The sequence below is a fragment of the Lepidothrix coronata genome, unplaced genomic scaffold (genome assembly GCF_001604755.1).
Source record: "Lepidothrix coronata isolate B3197 unplaced genomic scaffold, Lepidothrix_coronata-1.0 Scaffold229, whole genome shotgun sequence".
Lineage (NCBI taxonomy): Eukaryota > Metazoa > Chordata > Aves > Passeriformes > Pipridae > Lepidothrix > Lepidothrix coronata.
Genome location: NW_016690409.1, coordinates 1067533 through 1094158, shown reverse-complemented (window position 1 = coordinate 1094158; position 26626 = coordinate 1067533). Strand labels below are relative to the sequence as shown.

The window sequence follows — 26626 nt, the reverse complement described above, 5'->3', positions numbered from 1 at the left end:
TGTCAACATGCACGTTGGAGTAAAGACTGGTTGAGACCCAAGGTGGATGTAATTTTATTTCACACCATCTCTGGCTGTTCTGATGAGTAGGGAGATTCATCATCATTCAAGACTTCACCTTGTCATCTAAGTACTCCATACAAATACAGTTAGTAAATGAAAATACAGATTTCAGCACATATATAACGTTGAAATTCACGTTGAAAACAAACAACGACGAGCAAATCTGACCCCTGCATAAAATACCATTTTCCAGTTTCCCACTGTAGCCAGATCAAAGCAAGAAATAGCAAGTTATGCAAGCCAAGTCATTCCTAGCTTGGATATATCACTTTGCCATCAAGGAATGCCTTGCCAATCAAAGTGGCCACTGCCACCCCTTTTAAATTTGATTGAATTCTGTCCATGTAACAAGAGTAGAATTTGATCCTTCTGTTGGAGAGGGCTGTGCTAGTGCTTTGGTGATAAACACCCTATATGCTGAGCTACTGAACACTGCAGTTTACAAAACAGCAAGTTTGGATTATGCTTACTCACTAGCAACCAGGAAAAAAAACACTTTTGTTTCACAGGCTGAGGTGAACTGAGCTGAACAGTAATAAATGTCAAATCTACAAAATTATTGAGAATCATACACAAATGGAGAGGGCAAATGTAACAAACATTATCAACATGACACTACCATTCATTAGTAAAACTCTGAGAAGGTGTAATGACTGAGCATTATAGAGCATTTTGGTTTTATTTGATTACAATGTCTTCAAACTAAAATTTCATTTAGTTGCAGTATGAGACACACCATTAAGTTGAGCTACTGACCTCAGGTTCCCTTCACAGTGACTGGTGATATGGTTGTTAAAATTCAACATGTGACCCACCTAATCAGATGCTGAGGTCTAGTTCTGAACACGTTTATGAGAGTTCATGTGAGTTAAATGACCCAAATGGTTATTGCAAACTGCTTCCTTTACCTGACTGGCAATGAATGAGACACTGGGAGCACAGAAGGAGATCACTGAGGAGGGATGCAGTCTCCAGGTGTCACAGGAAGGCCACTGGACTGTGACCAAGCAGCATCACAGATTTTTCCTGTGTTCTGTTTTATACTTCAGGAACAGTCCAAGATCTGTGCTGCACAAAACCACGTTTCAGCTGCTGTTACACCCTCTGTGACATAAAGATCTGATCCTTGCTTCATGAAAAAGCATCTGCATACATGGAAGACAATGTAGATTTGCAGGGAGCATGCTGATAAACATCACTAGGGCAGGGATCTCTTTGGCATGACAGTTTAATCTTCCTGCCCCTCAAAGTCCTATTATGCTACCTAAATTGGATCTGGACAGAACAATTATGCAAAAAGGATCATTCTTCCTGAAAGTGGCAAAACCAAATTATGACTTTACTGTAAAACAACTTTCTCAGGTCAGCAGTCTCGAACACAGTTTATCAGCAGCAACTCCTGTTTCTTCAGCTCTTAAGAGAGGCAATCAGAGTTCATTTTTAAAAGTTTGGCAGGTAAATTATCTTCCAATTTCACCTCCAGAGCTCCCGTACTTGGAGAGATCCTGTGTAACTCGAGGTCACTGGCAGACTGAGGCAAAGCCTCAGCACTTATTTCTGAGGCTTTCAGCTGCATCCTGTCATCCCTGTCTTCACCCTCAGAGCTGGGACTTATTTCTTGAATTTTCAAGAGATCTCCAGTACTGAAAGTCTTCTCTGTGTTACTGGAACTCATTCTCAGGGCTCTTTGTGGAAGGCTTTCCTTTCTTGAGCTAATCTTCTGAAGTTTAAAAGGGAGTTTGTCCTTCTCTCCTGCAATATCAACACAGTCAAGCAGACAAGCCTGTTCTCCTCTGGTTTTGTTATTATCAACGGGACTGTTGAAAGGAGATGACAGGGACAGCTTTTCCTCTTGCTCTTTAACACTGTAAGGAGGAGTGGGCACTTCAAATGTAGCATGAAACTGAGAATAATCAACACGGAAAAAACCATTTTCCAGAGACATTACAGGGAGGAACCTGTGACCCCAAAGGACTTCATCTTCTGTATACGAGGTCCTAGCTTGACACGTCATTCCTGTGGGAACAGAGACAAAAGCATGGCATTCTGATGTCAGCAAGCAGACTGGCATCTACAACAAAAAATACAAGGCTAAAAAATCAATTGTAGCCTGTAAGCTAACAATTTTATGGATTATAAAATGGGGTGATTTTTCCTGGACAATCTTCTGATGTCAATGGAGTGCCTCCAGTTCACTGACTAGAGTTTTACACAAATATTGCATTAAATATTGCAGACTAGAGACCAAGCAAAAGCAGAATGTAAAATTAAAACAGTATTAGCTTGACAGCAACAACAATCTTACAGCTTGTATCATAAAATCTCATAATGGGCAGGGACACCTTCCACTAGATCAGGTTGCTCAGAGCCCCATCCAGCCTGGCCTTGAACACTTGCAGGGATGGGGCTTCTCTGGGCAACCTGTGCCACCCTCAAGTAAAGACTTTTTCCCTAATATCTAATCTAAACCTACTCTCTTTCAATTTTAACCCATTCTCCCTTGTCCTTTAAATGCTCTTGCCCCATCTTTCCTGTAAGTTCTCTTCAGCTACTGGAAGGCCACAATTAGGTCACCCCAGAGCTTCTCTTTTCCAGGCTGAACAATCCCAATTCTCTCAGTCTTGATAGAGTTTGTAATACTGTTCCTTAGAAGTCACCTTAGGAGAAAGAACTATTGCCTGGCAGAGGCTTCCAGAGTTGTCTGGCGAGGATCAGGTGTGGGGGGAGCTAAAGCTAAATGAAAAATCTAACAGTCCATTCCTTCTATAGGCTAGGCTACCTTTTCTCCAAATAGTATGTCAAGACAAAAGCTGTGCAGAGACACTGAAGCTGCCTTCCATGCAACTGTAAATGCAGAAAGGACGAAAATGCACTTTGATTAACCAAAGCTTAACAAATCCTCAGAAGGCGGCAGAGGAAGATCAGAATACTGATCATTTGGACTTCAACAACGTGCACGGATCCTTGATGCAGAGCTTCTTATATAACTAGAACACGTTTTCACAGCATTCATAAAACAATTAAGTTCTCAAAAGACAAGGCCACAAAGTCAGCTGTCATCTGGACAACACCATACCCAAATGGGAAAAAAAAAAAGCCCTGCTCATATTTGTTGATAACCATATGTGCCTACAATCTTTGGGGCTGACAAGGTCTGTATTTGTGCTGTAAAACTGGACTCCTTATTCTGCATTCAATTTAATGCAAGCTACACAGAAAGGAGATTTTGCAGCACTGGCAACTTTTAAAGTTCAACGTTCTTTCAGAGTGGTGGCCCTTAAATCAGGAGCCTGTGTCTCTTCTTGGATGTTCTGGCCACTTTGGGAATCAGGAATGCAGAGCCCTGTGGGGGAGAGAGGTCTCCTATTCACTGGAACAGGCCACTGAAGCTCTGCAGCATATGGCAGGATATTCTGAAGCATCCAGGACTAACAGCTGCCTTGCTAAAAATATCAGGACAAAAAAGAAAAGACTAAAAATTAGAGTACGCGTATTATTCTAAATCTTACCCGTAGTCTCAACGATTCCTTCGAGGATGACAACTATTTCAAATTGCTCACTTCTTAGTGATCTTTGTGAGAGACAGAAAAAGGGGCTCTCTGAGGTAATTTCATGACAGATGGTTAAAGGGGAGACTAAAAACAGCTGGTCGGCTCCAGTTCCAAATCCAACATCCAGTTCACACTGGTCTAGTGGCAGAAACTCTCCCTCCGGTGTCTGTCTGGACTAAAGATAAAAAGATGGTTTAGTAATCACCACGTGAGGCAAAACATGAAATCAGTGCAATGAAGTTTAAACCTGCCTCTTCCATGACATTATCATCTACATATATTAGCTCTGGGGTCTTCAGAATGGAATACAAGTAATGCTAAATACGGTGAGGCTGCTGTATAAGAACAATTTTGACTTTTCTTATTGTGCCCTAGGATTCATCACCATCTACAAACTTTACCATGAGTTATATATATGTGTATATACTTCAACAAAAATGTCATGTGCCACACTACATGCCTTGCAATGGACATTCAGCAGGAATATCCTGCAGCAAAAGGTCCTGTTACCAAGGACAAAATCTGCAAGCTGAGCACATTTGAATCTGTTGCTTGAATTCAGGTTTCATTATTATTTCATTAAGACTTTTGTTTGGCAGATGGTATATGATGTACTAACTCAAAGGTAAACATCATGGCAATGGTACAGTATGTCTGGTAAGTGATGTTTCCACAAAACCACCTGAATTGATGCTGATGATGCAGTCATCCCTTGCCAATTTGCATGTACCACCTACTCTAAGCTGACCTTAATAATGAACTTATAATATTATTAACTTAAATGCCCCATTTTTCTTCCCATCATTTCATGGGTCCAATAAAAACACTGATATGATAGCTTCCCTCCACCCCTTAGTGTTCCCTCCAAATTCTCCTGGTGTTCAAAGTATAACTAAAAATTACATCAGTTGGCCAGGCAGCTCCTCAGCTCAGTCTCTGAAGGTCTCTGGTGGAAACTGCCCATTAAAATTAGAAGCTTTGCACAGCCAACACAAAACCTCTTTAAAATCCTTTCTGCTTATTATTTGATTAAAAAGCACTTAACTCTTTAAGAAGACGAGTACTGATTATAAATGGTAGACTATTCTGTATTTACTGAATAATTTTAATGGTGTTGCATTCATATTGACAAATGTATTGGTTCCACTGCTTGGAAACACCATTCCTTGAGGTCAAGTCAAAGGCAGCAGTTCTGCCATCTACTGAAATCCAATTAGTATTATTTTACTAGTCTTTAAAAACACTCCCTAAGCAACTAGTGTATCTTCATATTGTCCTTCCACTTCACATGCATCTTAAAAATGCTGATGTTATAACTGCCTGGTATTTATTGGTGATTACATAACCACTTAGGGAGCTGCCAGAATATTAAATACAATGCATAATTTCATTTATGTGCTGTGTGTTTGTTTTTCTGCTAAGGAAAATAAAAAATTCCTATCTAAAATAACCAAGTTCTCCCTTACACAAGAGGACAAGAGCCAGTTTCTCCACTGCTGATGAAGACAGAGGAAACATCAGCTGGTTTCTCGTAAAAGCATCCTCACCAATTAGTTGTGATTTGAAACATAAAGGACAATGCTATGAAATAAAAATGATCAGAACCACTACACACACCGGTCGTGACGGTCTCTGTTATGGGCAAAGGTGTAATCAAACTATGGCTAAAATATCTTTTCTTCTTTCCCTGAGACAACCTGCAGAACCAAGCTGCAGAACTACACCCCTGCTTTGTTGCCTGGCTGCTGCTCCTTCCGTGGGGGCCCAAATTCCTTGGCTGTGCAGGATCTTTGCTCTTTGCTCCACGGTAACAAGGCTCGACGTGAGCTGCAAGAACCGACATCTAAAACCTCAAACTGTCCCAAAGTTTTATCAAATACATCTACCCAGACAAAAACGTGCGTATTTGCACAAAAACTGCTGCCTGACTGACTTAAGAACTTTGTTTTGATCTACAAACCATTTTTCTCTGTGGAAGAGTCTTCGATCAAATCCATTCAAAAGCAAACAAATCCAGCGAGGATGATTAGAGGTAACAGATCTGGGAGAAAGCAAAAGGTTGTGTTTGAGGTATTCAGTATCTTACACACAGGATTGATTTATGCAGGCCACGGAGAATTTTTAAAAGAAACTTTGTTAAATAAAAAAGAAATTAACCTGAATGAAGATAGCTTAATAGCCCCAATATGTCAGGCTCCCAGCCAGTGACCTTTGTTGCACATACACAGCTTTACTCAAAGGATCACAAAACAAGGCAGAGGACTATAAACTGTCAGCAATAAGTCTGGAAGGAACACTTGTGATTCTTTATTTTGACTCATATAACACAGAGCCAAGCAAATTTCACAGATCAATACAATGCTTGAACAAGGGCACAACTACTTAGAAATGCCCCAGCTTGCATTTTAAATGTGGTCAAAGGCAGAGAATCTAAAGGTTTAGATGAATTTCTCCAAAGGTTAAAAAAAAAAAAAAAAACCCATGTCTTTAACTTTCTGCCACTGGATCTTTGTTTTGTTTTTTATTACCAGGCACACTTCCACTGCATCATCACTTAGTCTGTTTTAGTGAACAAACACCTTATGTCCTTCAAATCTTCACTCCTATCCTGTATTCATTCTTATTGCTTTTCTAATCCCTGTTGTTTATGCACATTCTCCTTTAACTGGACATGATGCAGTTTTACTTTTATTAACCCCCTGTCACTTCACTCCTTAGAGAACTCGCATAGTTATGTTTTGATACCCAGGTGGACTCATTAAGCATTGGAGTATAAAAAAAATTGGGATGCAAAAGATGCAGCACCATCGAGCTTAATATTGTAGTATGTTGTAGAGAACCTCAGGAATCTGGAAAATGCTAAAATGGTATGTGGTCATTTGCCAAACAGTACTAGGGTATTTTCAGTACTGGCATTTGAGAGGAATCATCTCACCTATCTGGGCTTCAGCTCCACACTTGGACTATCAGCTTGCAAGAAGTATTTTTAATACTATTGTTAGCACATGTTGAAAGCAGGCTATGATGATTTTACAGTCCTCAGCTTCCTGAATCAAAACGTCCTACACCGTCTGAAACACTACACAGAGCACTTTACACTCCAGCACTACCATGTTTATCCATCACACCTGTAATCCCATCAAGAGAAGATAAGAATAGCTGGCGTAATTAAGTTTTAAAAAATCAATACTGATCACCACACTGCCTGAGGCACATGAATAAGGTCCAGAAACCAACAGGCAGAAAAATAAAGCTCACTGTGACACTGAAAAGACCAGGATCTGAAACTGCAGCGTTTTCAGCAGCCAGTTCAAACAGCTTTTTACTGTTTCTCGCCCCAGGATTTTGCTTTTTCCTGCTTTTACACTACTCAATGTAAATTAGAAAGACTCAGGTTCCTGGAAAAGTTTTTGCTGAGACACACACAGTTAGTTTTGTAACTGTTCTCCAAACTCACCACGACCCAGCCTAAAAAGAGCCCTGGACTTCTGCACGACATCACTACACTGTGCTGCTGCACAGTCCCTGGACACAAAGGAAAGCCAGCACAGCGTGGTGACAGTGGTGGCACCACTGCAATCTCCTGAGTATCTTAGGGCATACATCACACTGTCAGTAAATGCCAGTCAGACACACTCAGGTTGGTGTACTTGCTTTACAAAGGGTAAAGAGCTCCACTGGTCCAACCAAAACACTACATTCACTACTAAAAAATCTCCTATGTCAAGGACAGAAGTGTGATAAGACACTTGAACAGCCACTATTGACTGCTAGAATGATGTGTCCAGTTCAACAAAACGAGGAGGATTTACAGAAAGCCACAGGAACTAATACCACGCCTTGCAGTGAGGACTGAGGGGGCAGCTGGTGCACATTCACTTTGAATTTTTCCACTGTTCATAGCTTATATTTGCCAAAGGTTGCAAAGCAGCTTTAAGACAAGTCATGGGCATGACAACTGTACCAAAAAAAAATCAAGAACTGCTCACTGATTCATTGTCTAGCCTATCCTAAGCTGGCTATCCTAAGAGAAACTGGTCAAGCAGAACCATCAATGTCCCTGAGTGTTCTGTCCCAATCATTTGCATATCAGCATTGTGTAGCAATAGATTGTCAGCAGAAAGCACACCTTGTATATTCAGTGTCTTATTTCAAAAAGAATTTATAATGAGTTACCATCACTGTAAAAACAAAACTATGACACTGCTTTTATTCCACTTTGACTTGCATTCCAGCTTGAGAGGAGGCTTTCTGCTAATTTTGAATAGTTAGAGAGCAACAAAAAACATGGTTTAGCTGGCATTCCAATTCCTACAAATATTGCTCCAGTGTAACTCCTGACAGCTTGTTCCCATATATATCCAACATTTTTTTGAATCTTAGTGGATTCTCCATTTTAAATGGTATTCTGCACCAAGAAAAATTAACACCTCAGTCAAGTGTTCTGCCCAGAACAGAAGGAAAACAGCCTTCCATATTTACCATTGCCCAATCACCTACTGCTTCATGGTTATTTCTGCAGATTATTAAAAAGGACAGTTGCTCCAAAGAGTGGGTTACCAGATAGAGTATGAACATTTATAACACTCAGATACGACATTCTGAAATTAATGTCATCACTGGGATCCCACTTCTGACAGTCCTCCCCAGGTGTGCTCCCATGACAAGACACAGCTGCTGAGAGCTGCTGAGAGCTGCTGTGTTGCTCCACCTCAGCAATTCTATACAGTGGTTTTCTTCCATTCAGCTCCACCTGATTTATCTTCCAGACCTTTGTGCCTGCCAAATTCCACTGTCTCCTTATAATTTATTTGTTTTGTTATGATCTTTGAGTTTCGGTTTTCTTGCGTTCTGAATTATGCTAACCATCATCAGTGATTATTAAATAGGTACCGTGACAATCAAAGGGTCTTTCCACTAAAGCACCTGTACAATCCCTCTGAAATGCTAGGAGGTCACTAGCTGGAACATTGGGATAAAGCTCTGCAAGTTCAAGATCACCAAGTTTCCCCAAGGGGAAGAGGAGGTCAAGGCTGATATTTGTCCTTAATCAATTCTTTCTTTCCAGCCATCACCTGCTAAGGAGCATGCCTTAGTACCCTTCCTGCAGCTATCCTGCATCCTGACACATCCATCCTTCCTGCCAGCCTCACAAGCCACCGGAATGCCCCTGGGAGGTCTCTGATGAGGCTGTTTTTCCCTGTGCCAGCTTGGCTCTTCCATGGCTCCTCCTGTGGCCAGCCACTGCAACTTCTTCACAGTCCTTCACACTGCCCCTCTCACTCACACCGAGGGACAGGGCAGCTCTCCCTGGGCCAGGGCAGAGACCAGCAGCAGCAGGGGCTGCACAGGAGAAGCCCCACGCTACCTGCACTAGGGACACACAGGAGAAGCCCCACGCTACCTGCACTAGGGACACAACGCTGCTCACGCTGCCCACTGCCACCCGGCTGCCCTGTGCCACCCGCTGTCGTGCCAGCCCTTACCTTGATCAGCTTGCAGCGGATCTGGGCAGACACCATGTGGCTGTTGCGGAGGTTGCCGACACGAAACATGAGGCAGAGCCTCCCATCCCGCTGCGAGATGACCGCGGCGCGGCTGAACATGAGCGTCTCGGCTCGCTTCTTGGGCTGGGACATCTTGATGAACATGCAGCCGATGAGGAACGCATCGACCACGGAGCCCAGCAGCGACTGGAAGAGGAAAAGCACGATGCCCTCGGGGCAGCGCTCGGTAATGTAGCGGTGCCCGTAACCGATGGTGGCCTCGGTCTCTATGAAGAAGAGGAAGGCGGAGGGGAAGTTGTACACGTTGGCCACGCAGGGGCTGTAGGTGTCATCGTGCGCCTGGTGCAGGTCACCCCGCAGGTAGGCAATGCCCCACCACATCGAGGCCATCACCAGCCAGGCCACCGTGTAGGTCAGCAGGAAAATGAGCAGGTTCCAGCGCCACTTGAGGTCCACCAGCGTGGTGAAGAGGTCGGAGAGGTAGCGGCTGCTCTCGCCGCCCAGGTTCCCGTGCTGCACGTTGCAGCGCCCGTTCTTGTCCACGAAGCGCTGCCGCTCCCTGCGGGCGCTGCAGCGAGCGGGGCCCACGGCCTGGTACTCGTCCCCGAACTTCCTGCGCACGGCCGACATGCTGCGGGCCGCCGAGATGCTCCGCGGGCGCGGCGAGAACGCGGCGGGGCGGGAGGGGCGGCCGGACCCCGCTGCCCGCGCGCAGCAGCCGCCGCCGGGCGCGGCGCCGGTGCCCGGGGCACGGGGCGCACCCGGATGCCGGCGGAGCGGGGGTCGGGAGCCGCCAGCGCTGCCCGCTCGCCGGCAGCACCGGGGGAAGATGCGGAGCGGCCGCGGCCTGACGGGGCACACGCCGAGCGGCCGGAGGGGTGAGCCGGGCCGGGCCAGGGAGGGTACAACGGCGAGGGCGGCCGGCCCAGCCCCGCGAGCTCCGGCGGTCAGGGCGGCGGGGCCCGGGGGAAGCCGCAGCGGGCTGCGCGCACCTCCGACCGCAGCTCGGCCGCCCTCCCGGCCGCGGGCAGGTTGGGGGCGGGAGGGAGGCGGCGCGTAGAACGGCTCCGAGGGCGCATGAGCGGGGTGCGCACCGGGATGCGGGGACGCGAGTGTCGGGAGCCGCTCTGAGGCCTCCGGAGCAGCCTCCGGCCCCGCGCAGGCCCGCACCCGCAGGTAAGGGCGGCCCGGCGGCAGCGCTGGTCCCGGGGCGCGGTGGCAGCGCCGGCAGAGGCGGCCCCATTGTTCGGCCGGGCGGGACCGGGCCGGGCTCCCGGCGCCGCCTCCGAGGTGCGGGCCCGGCGTGACCGGAGCCCGCGGCTCCGCTGGGTCTGCCCGGCGGGCTCGGGCCGAGCGCGGGGACACTCGGGGCCGTGCCCGGCGGGGGCCCCGCGGAGGTGCGGCTGGGGCGGCGCTCGCCAAGCGCGGCCTCAGGGCTGGGAAGCGGGTCGGGAAGGGAACGTGTGGCTGCTGATGTGCGGGAAGCCCGGCCCGGGACGGAACTTCGCCCCGTGCTCGGCTGAGCCGTGAAGGGGTCCGGCCGCACAAGCCTCGGTGCCCGGGCTCGGTGGAGCGCACGAAAAGCGCTCTCCCTGGAGTGGGAGAGCCCTGCCCAGGGTGCCGGTCCGGCCTCGCCCCGCTCCGCCCCGCCGGTGTCCGCCAGGCCCCCGGAGCGCCCATCGCGGGCCGTGCCCCCGGTGTGGGGCGGCGGGGGAAGAGCCCGGCCCCGCGGTGCCCAGCAGGGAACGCTGGGCTGTCCTCTCCGTGCTTCGGTCGGCCGTGGGAGTAGCCGCTCGTTTAGTGCTGCAGTAGGTGCAGTACCCAGCGAAAGACTTGTCTCGCTCAGATTTGGACGCGAGGAGAAATCCTGTGTAATGGCCATCGGGACCCGGGCCCCGTTTCCTACAGGTGTATTGTCTGACCCTATCGCTGGGGTGATCTTCTCCCGGCAAGATGTTAAACTGCTTTCTGAAATGGGATCTGCTGCTTTGGATGATATTAATCTGGATTACAGAAGCTTTGTGTTGTATTAAGCTGTGAACCACAATAGGTTTGTTTTCCAAGGTAATGGGGATATGCCAAATCACATTATGCTTCTCTTTAATCCCCTACTTTGACACCATGTAGAGCATCAGAGTGAGATTTCAACACTCAGTTCATTTGAAAACTCACTTAGGTTTTGATACCCAGGTGGACTAATTAATTGTAGTGGTAGAAAATACGAGGTGCAAAACAGAGGTGACTGTTGAGCTTAACATTTCAGTATATTGTAGAGTAACTCGGGAATCTGGAAAATTCTGACTAGGTATATGCTAATTTGCCATGCAATACTGTGGTATTTTCAGGAAGCTATTTAAAAAAATGTTGAATTGGAAAACCATCAAACTTGCAATCAAAATATCAGAGATTTATCTGCGAGTAGAAACACAAGGAGCATCCTTTATTGCATTTAGCAAAGAGTTGGAGTATCACACATTCCTTTGTAATACTTTATGTGTGCTGCTATGGCAGGGTTTTTTTAGTGCAAATATTTGTCTGATGAATTTTTGTAAGCATGAAAAAGATTTTAAGTGCCGTGGAATACAGTGTTTCATCTTGGTAATTATAAGCATAAATTCAATTTTCCTTTTTTTTAAAACAATTGCTCTGGAGTCATTTGCTCTCAGTGACAAGAGAAATCTGCACTAAAAGCATCTAAAGCAATTTCTGAGCAATGGAGAAGTAGCCTGACTTGTTGAAACATTCTTAGGAGCTGTGACCAAGGTTGATAGAGTGACAGTCTTACTATTAGCTTTAATGGAATTGTAGTATGGTGTTCATCAGAATTCCAGGGGGACATACATTCCTTTGAGATGTGCTTTTAGGAAGCCACAGAACATCTTGTGATGTGGCATCTTCCTGCCTGCTCTCTCTGTTTCTGCATCTGATGTTTATCAAGGCTTTTAAACATCCATTCTCTTCTGTCTTTGCAGTTACTTAGACCTGTGAAAACTACCTCTCTAGAGGGATGCTCAGCCTTGTCTGAGATGCAATATGGTTATCGTATAACCTGGTCTTTTTCATTGTTTTACTTGTGTAGAATAACTGCAGAACTCTGCTCGATTTAGGTTAAACTGAGCATTTGAGGGAAAGATGTACTAGGAATTCCCTATTTTTACCTGCTTGCCATTTTTCTCACGTGCTTGAGCTTAGGTGCTATGTTTGCTCCTTTCAGGACTGCCTCTGAATCACAGTCCAGAAAGAAGAAACAATTGTGTGGATTTAAGCTGAACATTTGCCTCTGAGATTAAGAACAAAGCCATGCCAGTGCTTTCTGAAGACTCAGGTAACTCATCTGCATGTTTTCAACTGAACAGTGACTGAAATCTTAGTGTATGTGTTTCACAGAGGAAATCAGTTCAAACTGGCAAGTTGTTCTAGAACACAGGGTAATTAACATGACGGGGAAACTTAAAAGGTAATGTTTTTTCAAAAATACATATTGCTTTGGTAGCTTTTGCCTTAGCATGATAACTGTTACATCTTAAGCTGTGTTTGCCACTTATGGAGGCAAAATGAGTGGTAGATAAACACAAGTCTCTGCAAACTTGATAATCACCAACATGGTACCCAAGTGAGTGTAGTAGCTGTTGAGTCTGCAGTAGAAGGTCCCATGAGAAATGCTGTGTACAATGTTTTCGTTCTGTCCTGAATCTGAATTTAGGATTGCACGAAACGTTGGCCCTTTTGACATCTCAGCTAAGACCCGACTCAAATCATAAAGAGGAAATGGGATTCCTTAGGGATGTCTTCAGTGAAAGGAGTCTCAGCTACCTCATGAAGGTAAAAGTTCATTTAAGTATGTACATTTCCTTACAGTTTACTTATTCTCTGTATTTATCAACTTATTCTCTTGATTTATCAACCATTTACTTTGCCAAAGCTGCTTTTTTTTTAAGAATTCCATACCAACCAAAGTATGTGTGTTTAAGCACAAACATTTGACAATTAACATATTTTGTTCAGGAAGAAACATCTCTGCTCTGATTGCTAAAATGAAGATACAGTGCCCTGTAACTAAAAAGTAGTCTGAGGTGGCTGCATTTTTTTTTCCTTACACTGCTAAAGTCTTAACAGATTTTCTGGCTGTCTGAAACTATCACGAGTAAAAAGAAAACTAGAAGACTCCTAAGCAAAAAAAAGTAACCCCAAGAGAGATTATTTTCCTGACACATCTCAGAAAAATTGTATTCCTTAAATAGAAAAATATTCTGGTGTAGGTATATTTAGAAAGTTTCGAATCTCTCTGTAGCAATATCTCTGAATAATCTTTTTCAGATTCATGAAAAACTCCGTCATTATGAAAGGCAGAGTCCAACCCCTGTTTTACATAGTGCAGCAGGATTAGTTGAAGATGTAAGTCAAAAATTCCTCTCTCCTGCTTTTCCTGTTATTTAAGCCTGCTTTTCTAATACATCAGAGCTCTGCAATTGGATCTTGTTTGGTGGACTCCTTTAATTTTGGGGCTGTAAATTTTTATTTTGAAGGTAATAGAAGAGTTGCAGACTGCACCAGTGAATAACGAAGAAAAAGAGCTACTTCAGCTGTTGTCAACACCTCATCTCAGGGTAAAAAAAAACACACTGGGGACTTTAACAAAATCCCTTTGCACAATTGCAATGGAACATCTTGTAGCAGAAAACTTTTATTGAAGTGTCCCTAAGAGAAAAGGAAAAACCTCTTGCAAACTGTAGTTCTGTTCCACTGGGATTTCCTGCACAGGTTGTGGGATGCAAAGGGAATTGAGAAGACACAGCCTTTCCTGCATAGTGCATCAGGCTGTCTTCCCTCTGTCCCCTCCTTACTATTTTCTGAGGGAGCAGAATAGAAAAGGAAACCTTTTTGCTTCTCATAGTCCACTCAGGTTTTTTTTAGGCTGAGCTTTGTTGTTGCCTGGATTTATTATAAGTATCAACATATACCAGTATATAGTTTACCTGATGGTTACTGTAATTGTTGAATCTTTTCTGGAGGTTTTGTGGTGAGGGTGGAAAGGGGGAGATGTAAGTTTGCTGGAATATTGGAAACATGAGAACTGGGAGCTGTAATATTGCTACATGACATTCCTATTTTTTATTTCCTTTATGCAGGCAATGCTTGTAGTACATGACACTGTAGCACAGAAGAACTTTGATCCAGTCCTTCCACCTCTACCTGATAACTTTGATGATGATTTTGATGAGGAATCGGTGAAAATTGTTCGGCTAGTGAAAAATAAAGAACCCTTGGTACATATTAGATAACCCATTCCTAGTCATAGAACTCTGTAGTGCAAAAGTGTTATTGTGAGTATAGAGGAGACACTTGAGGATGCTGTCAAATAACCAGCAAAAACTAGGAGAGTGTTCTGAAGCCAGTAAAGTAACATAAAAAGAAAACTTTTGGTAAATACACCTTCACAATTTTGCATTGGGATGCTTTGTGGACATGGGTTTATAATACCAGTTAACACAGGGAACACTGTCTCTGAGGAAATTGTATGTGTTGAAGTGATTATGCTTATTATATGTATTAATTGTTTTCATTCTAACATTCAGTGACTTAATATATTCATTTGCATTAAAGTCAGTGACATGTGGTAAGAGTATGTTTTGATACCTGTATGTGAACATTATATTGTCAAGGTACAAATGGAAATGGATGAATTGATTTCCTAAGGAAAAACAACTGTGTTGGGGAATAAATACACTTTTTGTATATGACAGCAGTAGAAGAGAGCAGTCTCTTAATTCCTGCTAAAGCTGATTAAAGCTTTATATTGCCAGCAGAGCTTGGAGAAGGGAAAAAAAAAAGATTAATTACTTGGCTTTTGTTGCTTTTATATGTAAAAGTGCTGCCTGTATTGTATAAAGATTAGAAGACAAAGAGAAAGTTTGTTGTAACAAATCCTGTTTTGCACACTTGAGTGACTGGATGACCACAATAATGTAGGTAGTGTAAGCACTCAGCAAAGTCCACAGAAAGGAAGGGGTGTGTACCTTCCCATAATGGGCAGGCAAAAGTTGAATAACAGTGAAAACTGTCAAGGAGAAAGAGAAAATCAATTGAAAAATTAATTCCAGTTTAAAAGGTGAGGTAGTGTACATGTTATTTCACTGCTTGCTGTATTCTAAGCAAATTTCTTACGGTTTCTTGGTGGGGGGGTTTGTTTTATTTCAGGGAGCCACCATCAGAAGAGATGAGCACACAGGAGCTGTGGTTGTGGCAAGGATCATGAGAGGTGGTGCAGCTGATCGCAGTGGTATGAGCAGTGGTAAATTTCTGAAGGAAAGGGGATTTTAAATTGCATTTGCAAACTTCTGAAGTTTCCTGAGCGTGCACTTGGCGTTTCTGTATTTCATCAGTAATCTATTAATCTACTTAACATGGGTTTTTTTTCTGAAATGGCTGCTAGGAAAAAAATGCAAACAAAGATTGAAGGAGTAGGTTCGAGCTCTAGGAGAAAGAAAAGAATGTTTTTTACTTTTAATTTTGGTTTATTCAGGTTGTTTTCTGTGTGCTTTACTGAGAAATTCTTTTATGTTGGTTAACAGTAGCTATAATAAGTACAACATTTCTCACTGAACTGGATAAGCAAACCTAAAACTTGTAGTCTCTTCATGGCTTGTTAAAAAAAATGAGTCTGGCATTCTTTCTAGTGTTGATCTGTCGTGTCAGTCCTGCCTTTACAGTCAGCAGTGTGTTTCCTGACTTTACAAGATTTTGATCATCCTCATGAAACTATTCCAGTTTTATATTCTTAATGCTGATGGAAATAGAGGCAGTGGTTTTGCAGAGCATCTTGCCACATGTTGTTTATCTGCATGCTGGTCTCCTTTAAGACTGTGCTGCATGAAAAAAAAATGCCATGTGGAATAAGGGCAGGAGACTTGGAGGCACATTGCCAACAAAGGCAATGGTATTAAACATATCAAACTGGATGAGGGAGGAGAGGAGGCACATGCTAATGACTTAGGCTGGACATCAGAGGAGTGGTAGACCTATTTTAATTTATTTGCCATCTTTTCAGGTCTTGTCCATGTTGGAGATGAACTAAGAGAAGTCAATGGTATTACTGTGCTTCACAAACGACCGGAAGAAATAAGTCAGATTTTGGTCTGCACTGATTTTCATTTCAAGATCTTTTCTGTTGGGTGATCTAGTAATTACAATAGATGATAAAATTTAACCATGAGTTTTAAATATAGAGCTAAAAGATGCAATCCCTGCTTGTCTTTGCATTAAGAGTTTTTCTTCTCCCAGTGGATTAGTCTTCTCCTTTTGACTTCAGAAACTTCTGCGAACTGGATCGGTACCAAGTAAGATACAAATATAAAGTTAACATGTTGCTCTGTCATGAACGTCCCTTTAGTGCTTTGTTTATGACAAGCAAATTGCAAATTATAAGTACATTCCTGTTTGTCTGTGTTTCCTTTTTAGTCTGTGCAGAATAGCAGGCTTCTCTGGGACACAGTTCATCTTACCCAAAATAAGGCATCTAAAATAGATCAGATAAACCTGTTCTAGATTTCTGATGCATCCAGAAGTGCTTTTTAATTTACTATAATAGTTGACATTTACTAGCAAAGATTTCTAGAATGAAAGTAGATGTTTATTTTGTTGATGTTTAGTCTGCAAAAACTTAAGTTAGTCTCATACTAAAAGCCACAGAAGTATTTAACACCCTGTGAACTCTAGTCCAGAAATTAATGCAGTTGCTAAAAGCAAATGAAGGAATTTTAAGGCAGATTTTAATATGTTCTAGCCAAGTAGTTACTGTGGATGTCTCCATGGGTAAGACACCATTGTGGAAGATTCATGGAACATCATGACTGTCTCTGTAATGAAGTTAAAATAGTGGATTAGCTTGGCCTGTTACTGTTCTGAGAAGAAGAGACAGCTGCTAGCTCCTTAACTGGAGCTTGAAAAGTCTGCATTGTATCCTTGTCCTGCTTTCAAAAGTAAAAATCATTTCTCTGTTTCTCAGGCTCAGTCTCAGGGGTCAATAACGTTAAAAATAATTCCAGCCATCAAAGAAGAAGATCGTCTGAAAGACAGCAAGGTACTGAAATGCTGAAGCACCCACATTTTCCTGTAACTGCATCATTGTAACTGCATCTCTGTAACTGCAACATTCCTGCTGTGTCACTGAGAAGTGCCACAGACACAGAATTGCACTACAAAGACAGTGGAGTGGTTTCTTTGCAGTGCTCTTTTATTGAATAGAACTACTTGGATGAGTTTTCTCCTCTTCCTCATCTTGGCACATGTTCTGTCACAGCATTTCTGAAATCTGGTGTCTTCTTTTTTTGTTCATGTAGTTAAAACTGGTGTTCCTGCTAGTCTTCCCTTACCATCACAGCTGCAGTCTGTCCATGATCTCCATGGGCATTTTGCCATTCCCTTGAGTCAGATCAGCCCTATCTACTGACAGAGCTGCATTCATCATGTGACCCCCCATTAGCAAACTTCAGCACACATCTCAAAGTGCTTTATCTGAAGCACTTGATCCACTTGATCATCTCCTTGAGAGGGAATCCCTGTTCAGCTGGTCCCTTACAAGATTCCTCTGTCAGCCTCTTTCTGCTTCCCTGCTCTTGGTTGCCAGATTTTTCTTTGAAGCCCACAGGTCACTTTTTAAAGTGATGTGTTAAGTAGTGTTAAGATACAAATCCAAAGGTGAATAGTAGATTTTGATGTATTAAAGGAACATTTTAGGGACAGTCTTCATAATTGGGCAACTTGACAGTAAATCCATTTTTATTCTTTTCTCCCCTTTTCTCCATTTCTCTTTTGTGTTTTCTACTTGATGTAGGCTGTGGTCTGTGTTTCTTGGGGCTTTGATCTTTTGAGTCTCATGTTCCACAATGCCAATATATAATGACTGTGCATGTACTTGAAAGTTCAGTTTATTTTTCTGCATGAGTGGTTAAGTCATAATACAGCTTGCAGCTTGCTACCTTTCCATATTTCTGGGTGCTCAAAGGAGAGATGAAGTGTATGTATAGTGTTAGCACTGGGGAGAACCTTCTAAAGGCAGCTTGAAATTCCAAACAGGACAGGAAGAAATGATGTTTTACTTTCTTTTACAGGTATTTATGAGGGCACTTTTCTGCTATAACCCCAAAGAAGACAAAGCCATCCCTTGCCAGGAGGCTGGGCTGCCATTTAAGAGGCGACACGTCCTAGAGGTTGTGAGCCAAGATGATCCCACGTGGTGGCAAGCCAAGCGTGTTGGAGATACCAACCTCAGGGCAGGCTTGATCCCCTCCAAGCAGTTCCAAGAAAGGTTTGTCAGCAGAGCTGATAGATTTATTTTTTTTCCACACATTGATTTTTATGCCTCTTTTTTTTTTGACAGAAAATGAAGGGCAGGGTCATGCCAGGATGAATACAGATGCTTAGAGAAAAGCACTAAAAAGCTCTATTCTCTTATAGAATAAACTTCCTAGTTTGCTTTGGATAGCTTGCCATGGACTTAACACTTTGTAGCATGAAAACAGAAATACTTGCTAAATGAACATATGAAATGAGATGTGGAATATCAGCCTCTTAACGCTCCTACCTTATGGAGAGACTGTATTTCACAGCCTTGTACATCCACAGTATGAGGGAAAATGTTGATTTATTGTAACTATTTTGAATTTATGCGTGTAGTAATAGTAAAAAATGTATCTGATCTCTCTTCTGGCTCCTCAGGGAGTATTTAGCTTGGACTGGGATACCTTCTAGAGCTCGAAGCTTCTCTGCTTTCACAGCAAGATATGTGTATCTTCTCAAGCAAAAATACCCCTCAGTTCTTGTCTTTACAGTACAGAAGTCTGATATTTAAGTCCTATATTTAAGAAGGAATCTGATTTAAGCCAATGGTCTCACTGTGTGATTCTTACTGCAAATCACTGGATGTGTCTTCTTTGAATTGTAGGTGTTACAGAGGTGGGGTGTCTAAGAACTAAAACAGGTCTGATTCTATTCTGGCCCCCACAATTTCCACGAGGTTTCTAGTAGAGGACTTGGCTCTGCTCTATGAAAGCTCACAGTTTTAAAGAAAGCCCTTTAAATTGTTGAATCAGAGACATTTTAAATTTTCCAGGAAAAGCTCTGTCTTATTCTTTATTTTCAATGCTAGGTGTATAACAGGCTATAAATCCTCTATAATTCTGAGCTTGCACATCTAAAATACAGTTATTTTCTGTTCAGACGACTGACTTACAGAAGAACAATAGGCACTCTGCAGAATGCCAGGACTCTGAAGAAACCATTATGTAAGTCTGGTCTGTTCTTCCAGTAATGTTTTGGTACTTAGTATTCTTTTGCTACAAAGAGGAGGGAAGATGCTCGACCCAATTATAAAATAACATTACTGATTTAAATGAAGCTTTTTCAGATTAGTTTCCATTACACTCATTGTAATGAGGATTGCTACTTAAGCCTTTTCTCAGATGTTCCCAAGACAGTTAAACTGATAACTGCTTAGAATACTAAATTGCAGCCCAGAAATCTTTAATCAGTTGGTAAGGGTATAATACTTCAGTTCTCTTTTTTTTTTTTTAAGATAGAAAAGCCTGTTAAGCAATCAGACCAGAAGAACCTTCCTTTCCCTTCTCTCTAATTTTGCTCAATTATTTGTCTGTCTTTTAATATCATTCCAACTCTGCCTTTCATGCTAACTGCAGATGATCAGTCCTCTGACAAAGGTAGGTCCTCTCCTGCATCCAGAGCATTTTCTAAAACACTTGCTACACCCTTAAACAAAGGGAAAAGTAGATGTATTGTTCCTAGGACAGTTTCTTTATGAATTATTATTTAAAATAATTTAATTCAGATCGATGACTTAAGTAATGATAACTTCCAGATTTGCTCTTGATTCAAGAGAAAAGATTTGTGTCTTCTGATACACGTTCTGTAGGTTTCTGAGTGAGCTTGAGTGAGTTAAACACAGTCTTTGTATCTGGCATGTTTAAAAAATAAAGAAATATTGGGGTTCAGCATTCTAGGGCACCTCTGTCAATCCAAAGGGATTTGTCTTCATTGCTCATTTGGACTGTTTTCTGCATTATTTTCATTATGAGCAGCTGTGGTGGGCTCACAGTTTATATGTGCCTTTCCAAATATCAGGTATTTCGTGTTCAACTCTGCATGCTGTAGTTTTTTTCCACATTGCACGTGCTTCTTGGGATTCATATTCCTGGTATCCCTCTCTGTGCCCTACCCCCAACCTCCTTGCTTTTTAATTTACAGAGGACTGTGACTGTGAAGGATATTTCAATGGACAGTACATAGGTGAGAAACCAAAATCCCTTTGCCCTTCCCTAACACCCTCACCCCCCCCCAACATAAAAACAAAACAAACAAAAAAACAAAAACCCACCCAAAAAACCCACCTCCACATTAAAAAGTGAAAATTTGCCTATGTTGACTTTTAACCCCCAAAATTACCACAAAGAAACATCTAATTAATTGATAATATATTATATTAATATATAGAATATATAGCATATACAATATATAATATATATAATATATTATATTCATATATAGAATATATAGCATATATAATATATATAATATATTATATATAAATATAATATGCATTAATATATTCATTATTAACTATATGCTATATATAATATAGAATATATGATTATATAATATATAATTACATAATATATGCATTATACATATATAATATATATAATATATAATATATTACATATTAACAAATAATATGATATATTTTAATAAATGTTAATTATATATATTTATATATAAGTGTAGTACATACATACAAATAAAAATAAATATATAAATAAAATATAATAATATTTAAAAATAAATATATACATAAAATATAATAATATTTAAAATAAATATATAAATAAAATATAATAATATTTAAAAATAAATATATAAATAAAATATAATAATATTATCTATTATGTATTATATATTATATATTAATGGTTTGACATTAAAATGTTAATTTCCCATACATTCATAAACTAGATTATCTCTGTGAAGAGGCACAGTTGGACTTTGGCATAACCAGCTGGAGGTGATATGAGGGGGTTTTTATCATAGATTGGGTGCTTGGTTTTCTACATCATATGCAAACTTCTCATCTATAATATTAGCAAATATCCACTGATTTGATTATTAAAAAATAAATTGGTGGGAATAACTTGCATTCCAAGACAGTAACCTGTAGCTGAACGAGCTGGAAAATGTGGATTAAGTGGAGTCATGTCTGAAAATCCCTTTTGCTCTCCTGCCCAGCTGGTTTACGCAGGAGCTTTCGATTGAGTCGAAAAGAGAAGGAGAACAATGTGAATGAAGGAAAGCCAGCGGAGCAGGCTGATGGAGCAGAGTTCCTGACATATGAAGAAGTCACAAAGTATCAGCAGCAGCCTGGGGAACAGCAGAGGCTGGTGGTTTTGATTGGTAAGAAACACAACTGGTGCAAAATTCTTCGCCTTTCTCCTTTCTTCCCTTATCGCCTGCACTGCAAAAGGCTTTTTTTTAGGTGTTTTCTTTGGGTTTTTTGTGGGTCCTGGTGGGTTTTTTTAAAAGGTTTTTCTGGTTTTGGTCAGAGATTGCTCTTTTATTTCAAATTACATTAAAAAACAAACCAACCAACTGAAAAAAAGCAATCAAACTCACCAAATCCTCCTAAAAATAATGATGCACGACTATTTCTCATTTTTCTGATTCACCTTCCATTGATTCTCACTCAAACATGTACACTTAAGCTGTTGGAACAATTGATGAAGAGGTAAATGTTAAAATTACCTAACAAGATCTTGCATGCAACTTTAATTCAGTAGGTTTATCAGCTTTGTGAGGAGCAAGTTTCCCAGGATGGCCTAGAAATCAAGGGTATCCCATAGAACTTGAGTGCTAAGATTACAGATTTTCTGACTTGGTGTCTGCCAAATGTTTGTCCCACAGCTGCTCAAGGAATTCAGTTTGTTCCTGGTGATGTTCTTCAAAGTAGAATCCGATGGAGCAGGTCATGAGGCCTCTCATGTACAGGTCTCTTCAGGCACATTCCCAAATCATCTTATTTGTGTGAAGCTGATACATTTATTCCCTGCAGCATTCCATGCCACACAGAAATCAGTCAATCACTTTTATTTTATTAGGTTGCTTGGGGGCCAAATTAAGTGAGCTCAAGCAGAAGGTTGTGTCAGAGAACCCCCAGGAGTACGGGGTTGCAGTTCCACGTGAGTAAAATTCACTAACTTGTGGGTGTTTATTTATTCCTTAAATGGTGTCTAATAAATATAGTGCCAGCTGCACTGATGAGTGATAATTTGTGTTCTGACTATTGCATGTTTTAGGAGGAGTTAAAATTATTTTTCTCATTGTAATATACTATGTTTGCCCTTAATAGGTGAATAAATCATTATGGAACTTTACACGTGTGCATTTTGGAATTCTGCCAGATCAGTGGGGTTTTTTTTTGAATTGTGTTTTCCCAAGTGAACAGATTGCATTTTCTCAGTGTCTGTTAAAAGAATGAAAAACTCAATAGAGGAAGTAAAAAACAGACTGTGACTCGCAGAAAGAGCTGGTGTGAAAAACTAGGATGTTCAGAAAACATTGTTTGCAAAGGCTGATTATGTCTCCCATGTCTTGCTTCCATTCTTTTCTAGATACAACCAGGTCAAAGAAAAGTCATGAGAAGGAGGGAGTAGAATACAATTTTGTCTCTAAGCAATCGTTCGAGACAGATGTGCAGCAAAACAAGTGAGTTCATTTCGAAACACTGCTACAATTGACTATTTAAAAATACACCTCGTTCAGTCTTGCATGATGTGGACACCAAAATGGGATGTCAGGTTGGAGTAGCTGTGTTAGAAGGGTTCTGCTTTCCAGGTCAAAAGCTCTTGATTCCATCTGGACTGTCAGAGCAAACTCAAAGATTTAGTAAGAAGCAAATCAGGAATAACATAAGATGGAAGGATTGCAGTCCCATTTCCTGACCAGCTTTATTCTATTTTCTGTGAAAAACATCTTTTCTTCTTCCCCATTTTGTCAGTAGTGCTGATTAGCTGTTAGTGACATGGGAAGAAGACTATTGCTACAAAGCAACCAGAAGGGAAAAAAAAAAAAAGAGAGAAAAAGAAATCCTTTCCTACCTGTCCCTGATTTTCTGCCTTTCTCCTCCTCCTTTGACTACTGTGACTTCAGCAAACAGCTGTCAAATGTTCTAAGTTAAATATTCCTTGGAGATGGTATTTAAAAATGTATTGACTTTTTAGATTTGTGGAACATGGAGAATACAAAGAAAATCTATATGGTACAAGCCTGGAGGCAATCCGGTCTGTGATGGCCAAGAAGAAGGTTTGTTTGGTGGATGTGGTACCTGAAGTAAGTTCTGCATCTTATTTTAAAGAATGCAAATATTGGTTACTGTGCTGCCAGCCTGAGTAACTGATGTTGTTCACCAGTTGTGGCTGCTTACCCTCCAAAGAACAATGAACTTGTGTGTCCTGGCCTGACCTCCAGCTGAGCAGTGCAGTGGTGACAGTTCCTGATGTCTTGTTAATGCAGCCTGGATGTCACTTTGGTGGCTCTCACCGTGGGACTTTTCCCTTGCTGTGGGAGTGATGTGCATCACTGTCCTCACCTGCTCCAGTCCTACACAGAATACCTGGAGCATTGTTGGTTTTTTCACTCTAGTTTCTCTTGCCTCTGAAGCACATTACTAATCATCCTAAGCAGTGCCAGTAGACCTGGTCTTAATTCCTCCATGCTGTGAGTTAATCTTTGAAATTTTGATTCAGATCTTGTAACTGGGCTAGGAGAAGACTTGCAATGCTACCTCAGGTGAATTCCAGGTTTAAAATTTCTGGTGTTTGGCCACTTAAGCAAACCATAACTTGCCCATGAAGTCAACTTTTTTTCTACTTTCCCCAGTATTTTTTGCCAGGTCCTTTCTCCTTGGTATCACAGTGCATAGTAAGGCAGGTGTGCAGTTAAGGCCATGCTCCAAATACTCTTGGAGCCAGGACACTGATATGAACCTTTCTTTTGAAGACCAAAAGACTGCTGAGGTCAAATGTATAGCACACAGGACTTCACACCACAGGGTGTCAGTGTGCACTAGTGAAACTGTTGAAAGGAATTTGAGTAGATCATTGACATACAACAGAAGTCTGATAACAAAAAAAACATCTGTTCACAGGCAGTAAAGCATTTGAGGACTCCTGAGTTTAAGCCTTATGTCATCTTTGTGAAGCCTCTTATTTCAGAAAAGAAAAAACATGCCCTAAAATCTCCCATGTCAGAAGAAATCTCAGCCCCCCTGGTAAGCATTCTAACTTTTAATCTTCTTTTTACACATGAAAGAAGTATTTGGGCTAGCCCTTCTATGACATGAAAGAGCTCCTCTTCCATGACAGCAAGAATGTCAGAGTGGGGCTCTAAGAAGGTCTTGTGCACAGATAGCCTTTCAGCTGGAACTTCAGAATGTGATTTTTGACTCTTTATATACTCAAGTTTTAAAGCAACATGAAGCCAGATGCTGCTCTTCCATGTGGATCCATGTGTACATCACTGAGGCTGCAGGAGGGGAAGTTGCTGCTGAACTCAGATAAACTGATAATCATTTTACATTCCTGATGAGCAGCCCCATCAAATGGTAACAGTAGTCACTCCAAAGTGACACCCACTGGTGTTAATTGGGTTCACAAAAAATGCAGTATGTGCATGTCTGACAAGGATCAGCTGCAAACTGGTGATGGGTAAATCTGAACAGATTTTACAGTATTGCTTTGGGTAACCTGAACTCGAATTTATACACTACAGAACTTTAGTTCACTTGGTAAGTTCTTGTTTAAGCCCTCAAAACTACTGAACTTGGGGCCAGTGGATCCAGCACTCCCTTTCAGCTTTTGAGGAGTGTGATTTCCAGATCTTAGGGTTAGGCAGCAACTCCAAATGCAGTGTCACCATCTTATGCTCCTCCTGTGACATGTTTTTTTTCCCCACTCCATAAGACCTCTTGCATTTTTTTGAAACAGCTCCTTAATCTCAGTTGCAATACCTTACATACCTTTTCCTAATGGCTTTTGTTTCACTCTCTTTCAAAGTAGTGACTTACATGTGCTAATATACTTTAAAATGCTAGTAATTAAAAAGACATAAATTTCATACCATCACCTTGTGTTGGCCAGCAGGACGAAGAACAGCAGGAAATTCTTAATTCAGCAGCATTCATTGAAGAGCAGTATGGCCATTTAATTGACACTGTACTGGTGAAAGAAGATCTCCAGAGTGCATGTAATCAGCTGAAAACCGTGTTAGAGAAGCTAAACAAGGATTCATTTTGGGTGCCAGTCAACTGGGTGAGGTCATAGCTTGTTACCATGTTTAAGGGGAAAGACTGCATAAAAATGTCTTGTAAATGAGTGAATTAGAAAAGGGAAATATGTCAAATTCACTTCAAAACTGCTGGTCTGTCTAAAAGGCAATATATAAAGACTGTATGAGGAAGAACTAACAAAGTTAAAAGCTGACACTGCCTCCCTGAATCAAAATTTTGAATAGCAGCTGTCATTTAAAAGTGAATACTCAGACTAAACAAGTCAGTCCCATCTTTTACTGACCTTTAGGCTGTAAATAGTGTATTTTGTACAGTGAGGTTTCACAGAGGGTCCCCACACTTCTAAAGCATTTTAGTGCTGAGACACTGACTGACCAGGTGGAATTTTTGTCCTTTGGCCACAACTCCAGCCACAAAATCAGAATGAGGTAGATAGGTCTTAATAAGCTACTTCTTCTGCCCTCTTTCCCAGTCTCTTCCTACTGACACAGGACAAATTTTAAACAACCCATGAGTGCACCTGTATGATGAGCCAGCTGATAAAACAGACACTTTTTTTTTAGTCTATGTGAAAGTAACTGCACGTGGTTCTAAAATACAACATTTAAGCAGCCTATTTTCTACAAGACACCTTTGGAAGTGCTGCCTGATGGGATACACTCTTGACACCAATGTAGCAACACCTAAAAGGAGGAGGCTGAAGGACAAAGTGGCTGAGCTACAGGTCAAAATCATCATCCCTGCAGCATTTATGGCTGCCTTTGCTCCAAATCTGGCAGAGGCTTCCAGAGCATCTCATTGGCCTGAAGAAATCTTAACTGTTAGAGGACCTTGTATATATATTTCAGGAGACTTGAATATACAATATTATTAGATAGGTCTTAATAAGAAAATGCAGAGATGATTCTGGAAGTACCTGTGCTCTGTAATTATTTGGGGGGTGGAGGGAGAGTATTGTACAGGTGCATGTTAGCTGTAAGTAGTTCCTGGTTTTGCTTGCCTGCTGTGCTCTAATATTTCCTGTGTACTGTGCTCTTTAAACAAGACCTTTTGGTGCACCAGTCTTGTTCCTTGCATCTTGACAGTATGATGTTATTCTTGTTCCATGACATTTAGCAGAACTAAACAATGCACATTAAAAGCACATTTCTTACATA

The 26626-nt window shown here is 41.6% G+C and overlaps 2 protein-coding genes across 9 annotated transcripts; one reads left to right on the top strand and one right to left on the bottom strand.

Annotated features, from left to right (window-relative positions):
• Nucleotides 1-43: 43 nt before the first annotated feature.
• LOC108506786 (G protein-activated inward rectifier potassium channel 1-like) lies at nt 44-9769 on the bottom strand. 2 transcript variants are annotated; one of them, XM_017834136.1, is made up of 3 exons: nt 9101-9769; nt 3573-3789; nt 44-2079 (listed from the first exon to the last, which is right to left on the bottom strand). In XM_017834136.1, exons 1-3 carry the CDS (start codon nt 9749-9751, stop codon nt 1478-1480), a joined length of 1470 nt encoding a protein of 489 aa, XP_017689625.1. In that variant the 5' UTR covers nt 9752-9769; the 3' UTR covers nt 44-1477. The 2 variants fall into 2 exon arrangements, with proteins under 2 accessions (XP_017689625.1, XP_017689626.1); XM_017834137.1 differs by lacking the exon at nt 44-2079 and adding an exon at nt 5575-5655 and having other exon boundaries at nt 3678-3789.
• MPP3 (membrane palmitoylated protein 3) lies at nt 9379-26624 on the top strand. Of its 7 annotated transcripts, XM_017834129.1 has the most exons (20): nt 10213-10297; nt 11030-11185; nt 12336-12446; nt 12825-12943; nt 13439-13516; nt 13648-13728; nt 14251-14388; nt 15320-15413; nt 16170-16255; nt 17127-17201; nt 18232-18428; nt 19340-19404; nt 19816-19836; nt 20381-20422; nt 21416-21580; nt 22282-22362; nt 22795-22888; nt 23404-23512; nt 24330-24452; nt 25321-26624. In XM_017834129.1, the coding sequence occupies exons 3-20, from the start codon at nt 12422-12424 to the stop codon at nt 25501-25503; spliced, it is 1776 nt and encodes a 591-aa protein (XP_017689618.1). In that variant the 5' UTR covers nt 10213-10297; nt 11030-11185; nt 12336-12421; the 3' UTR covers nt 25504-26624. The 7 variants fall into 7 exon arrangements, with proteins under 7 accessions (XP_017689617.1, XP_017689619.1, XP_017689622.1 ...); XM_017834128.1 differs by lacking the exons at nt 10213-10297; nt 11030-11185 and adding an exon at nt 9379-9481; XM_017834130.1 differs by lacking the exons at nt 10213-10297; nt 11030-11185 and adding an exon at nt 9924-9999.
• Nucleotides 26625-26626: the final 2 nt, after the last annotated feature.

Excerpts from the sequence above, each read along its gene's own strand:
- MPP3 (XM_017834128.1), top strand. The coding sequence starts at position 12,422 with ATGCCAGTGCTTTCTGAAGACTCAG. Across the intron at positions 13,729-14,250 it reads TGTCAACACCTCATCTCAGG|GCAATGCTTGTAGTACATGA; the intron begins GTAAAAAAAAAC and ends TCCTTTATGCAG. Across the intron at positions 18,429-19,339 it reads TCCAAGCAGTTCCAAGAAAG|ACGACTGACTTACAGAAGAA; the intron begins GTTTGTCAGCAG and ends TTTTCTGTTCAG.
- LOC108506786 (XM_017834136.1), bottom strand. The coding sequence starts at position 9,751 with ATGTCGGCCGTGCGCAGGAAGTTCGGGGACGAGTACCAGGCCGTGGGC. Across the intron at positions 3,790-9,100 it reads TCCGCTGCAAGCTGATCAAG|TCCAGACAGACACCGGAGGG; the intron begins GTAAGGGCTGGC and ends TTTTATCTTTAG. Across the intron at positions 2,080-3,572 it reads AGGAATCGTTGAGACTACGG|GAATGACGTGTCAAGCTAGG; the intron begins GTAAGATTTAGA and ends CTGTTCCCACAG.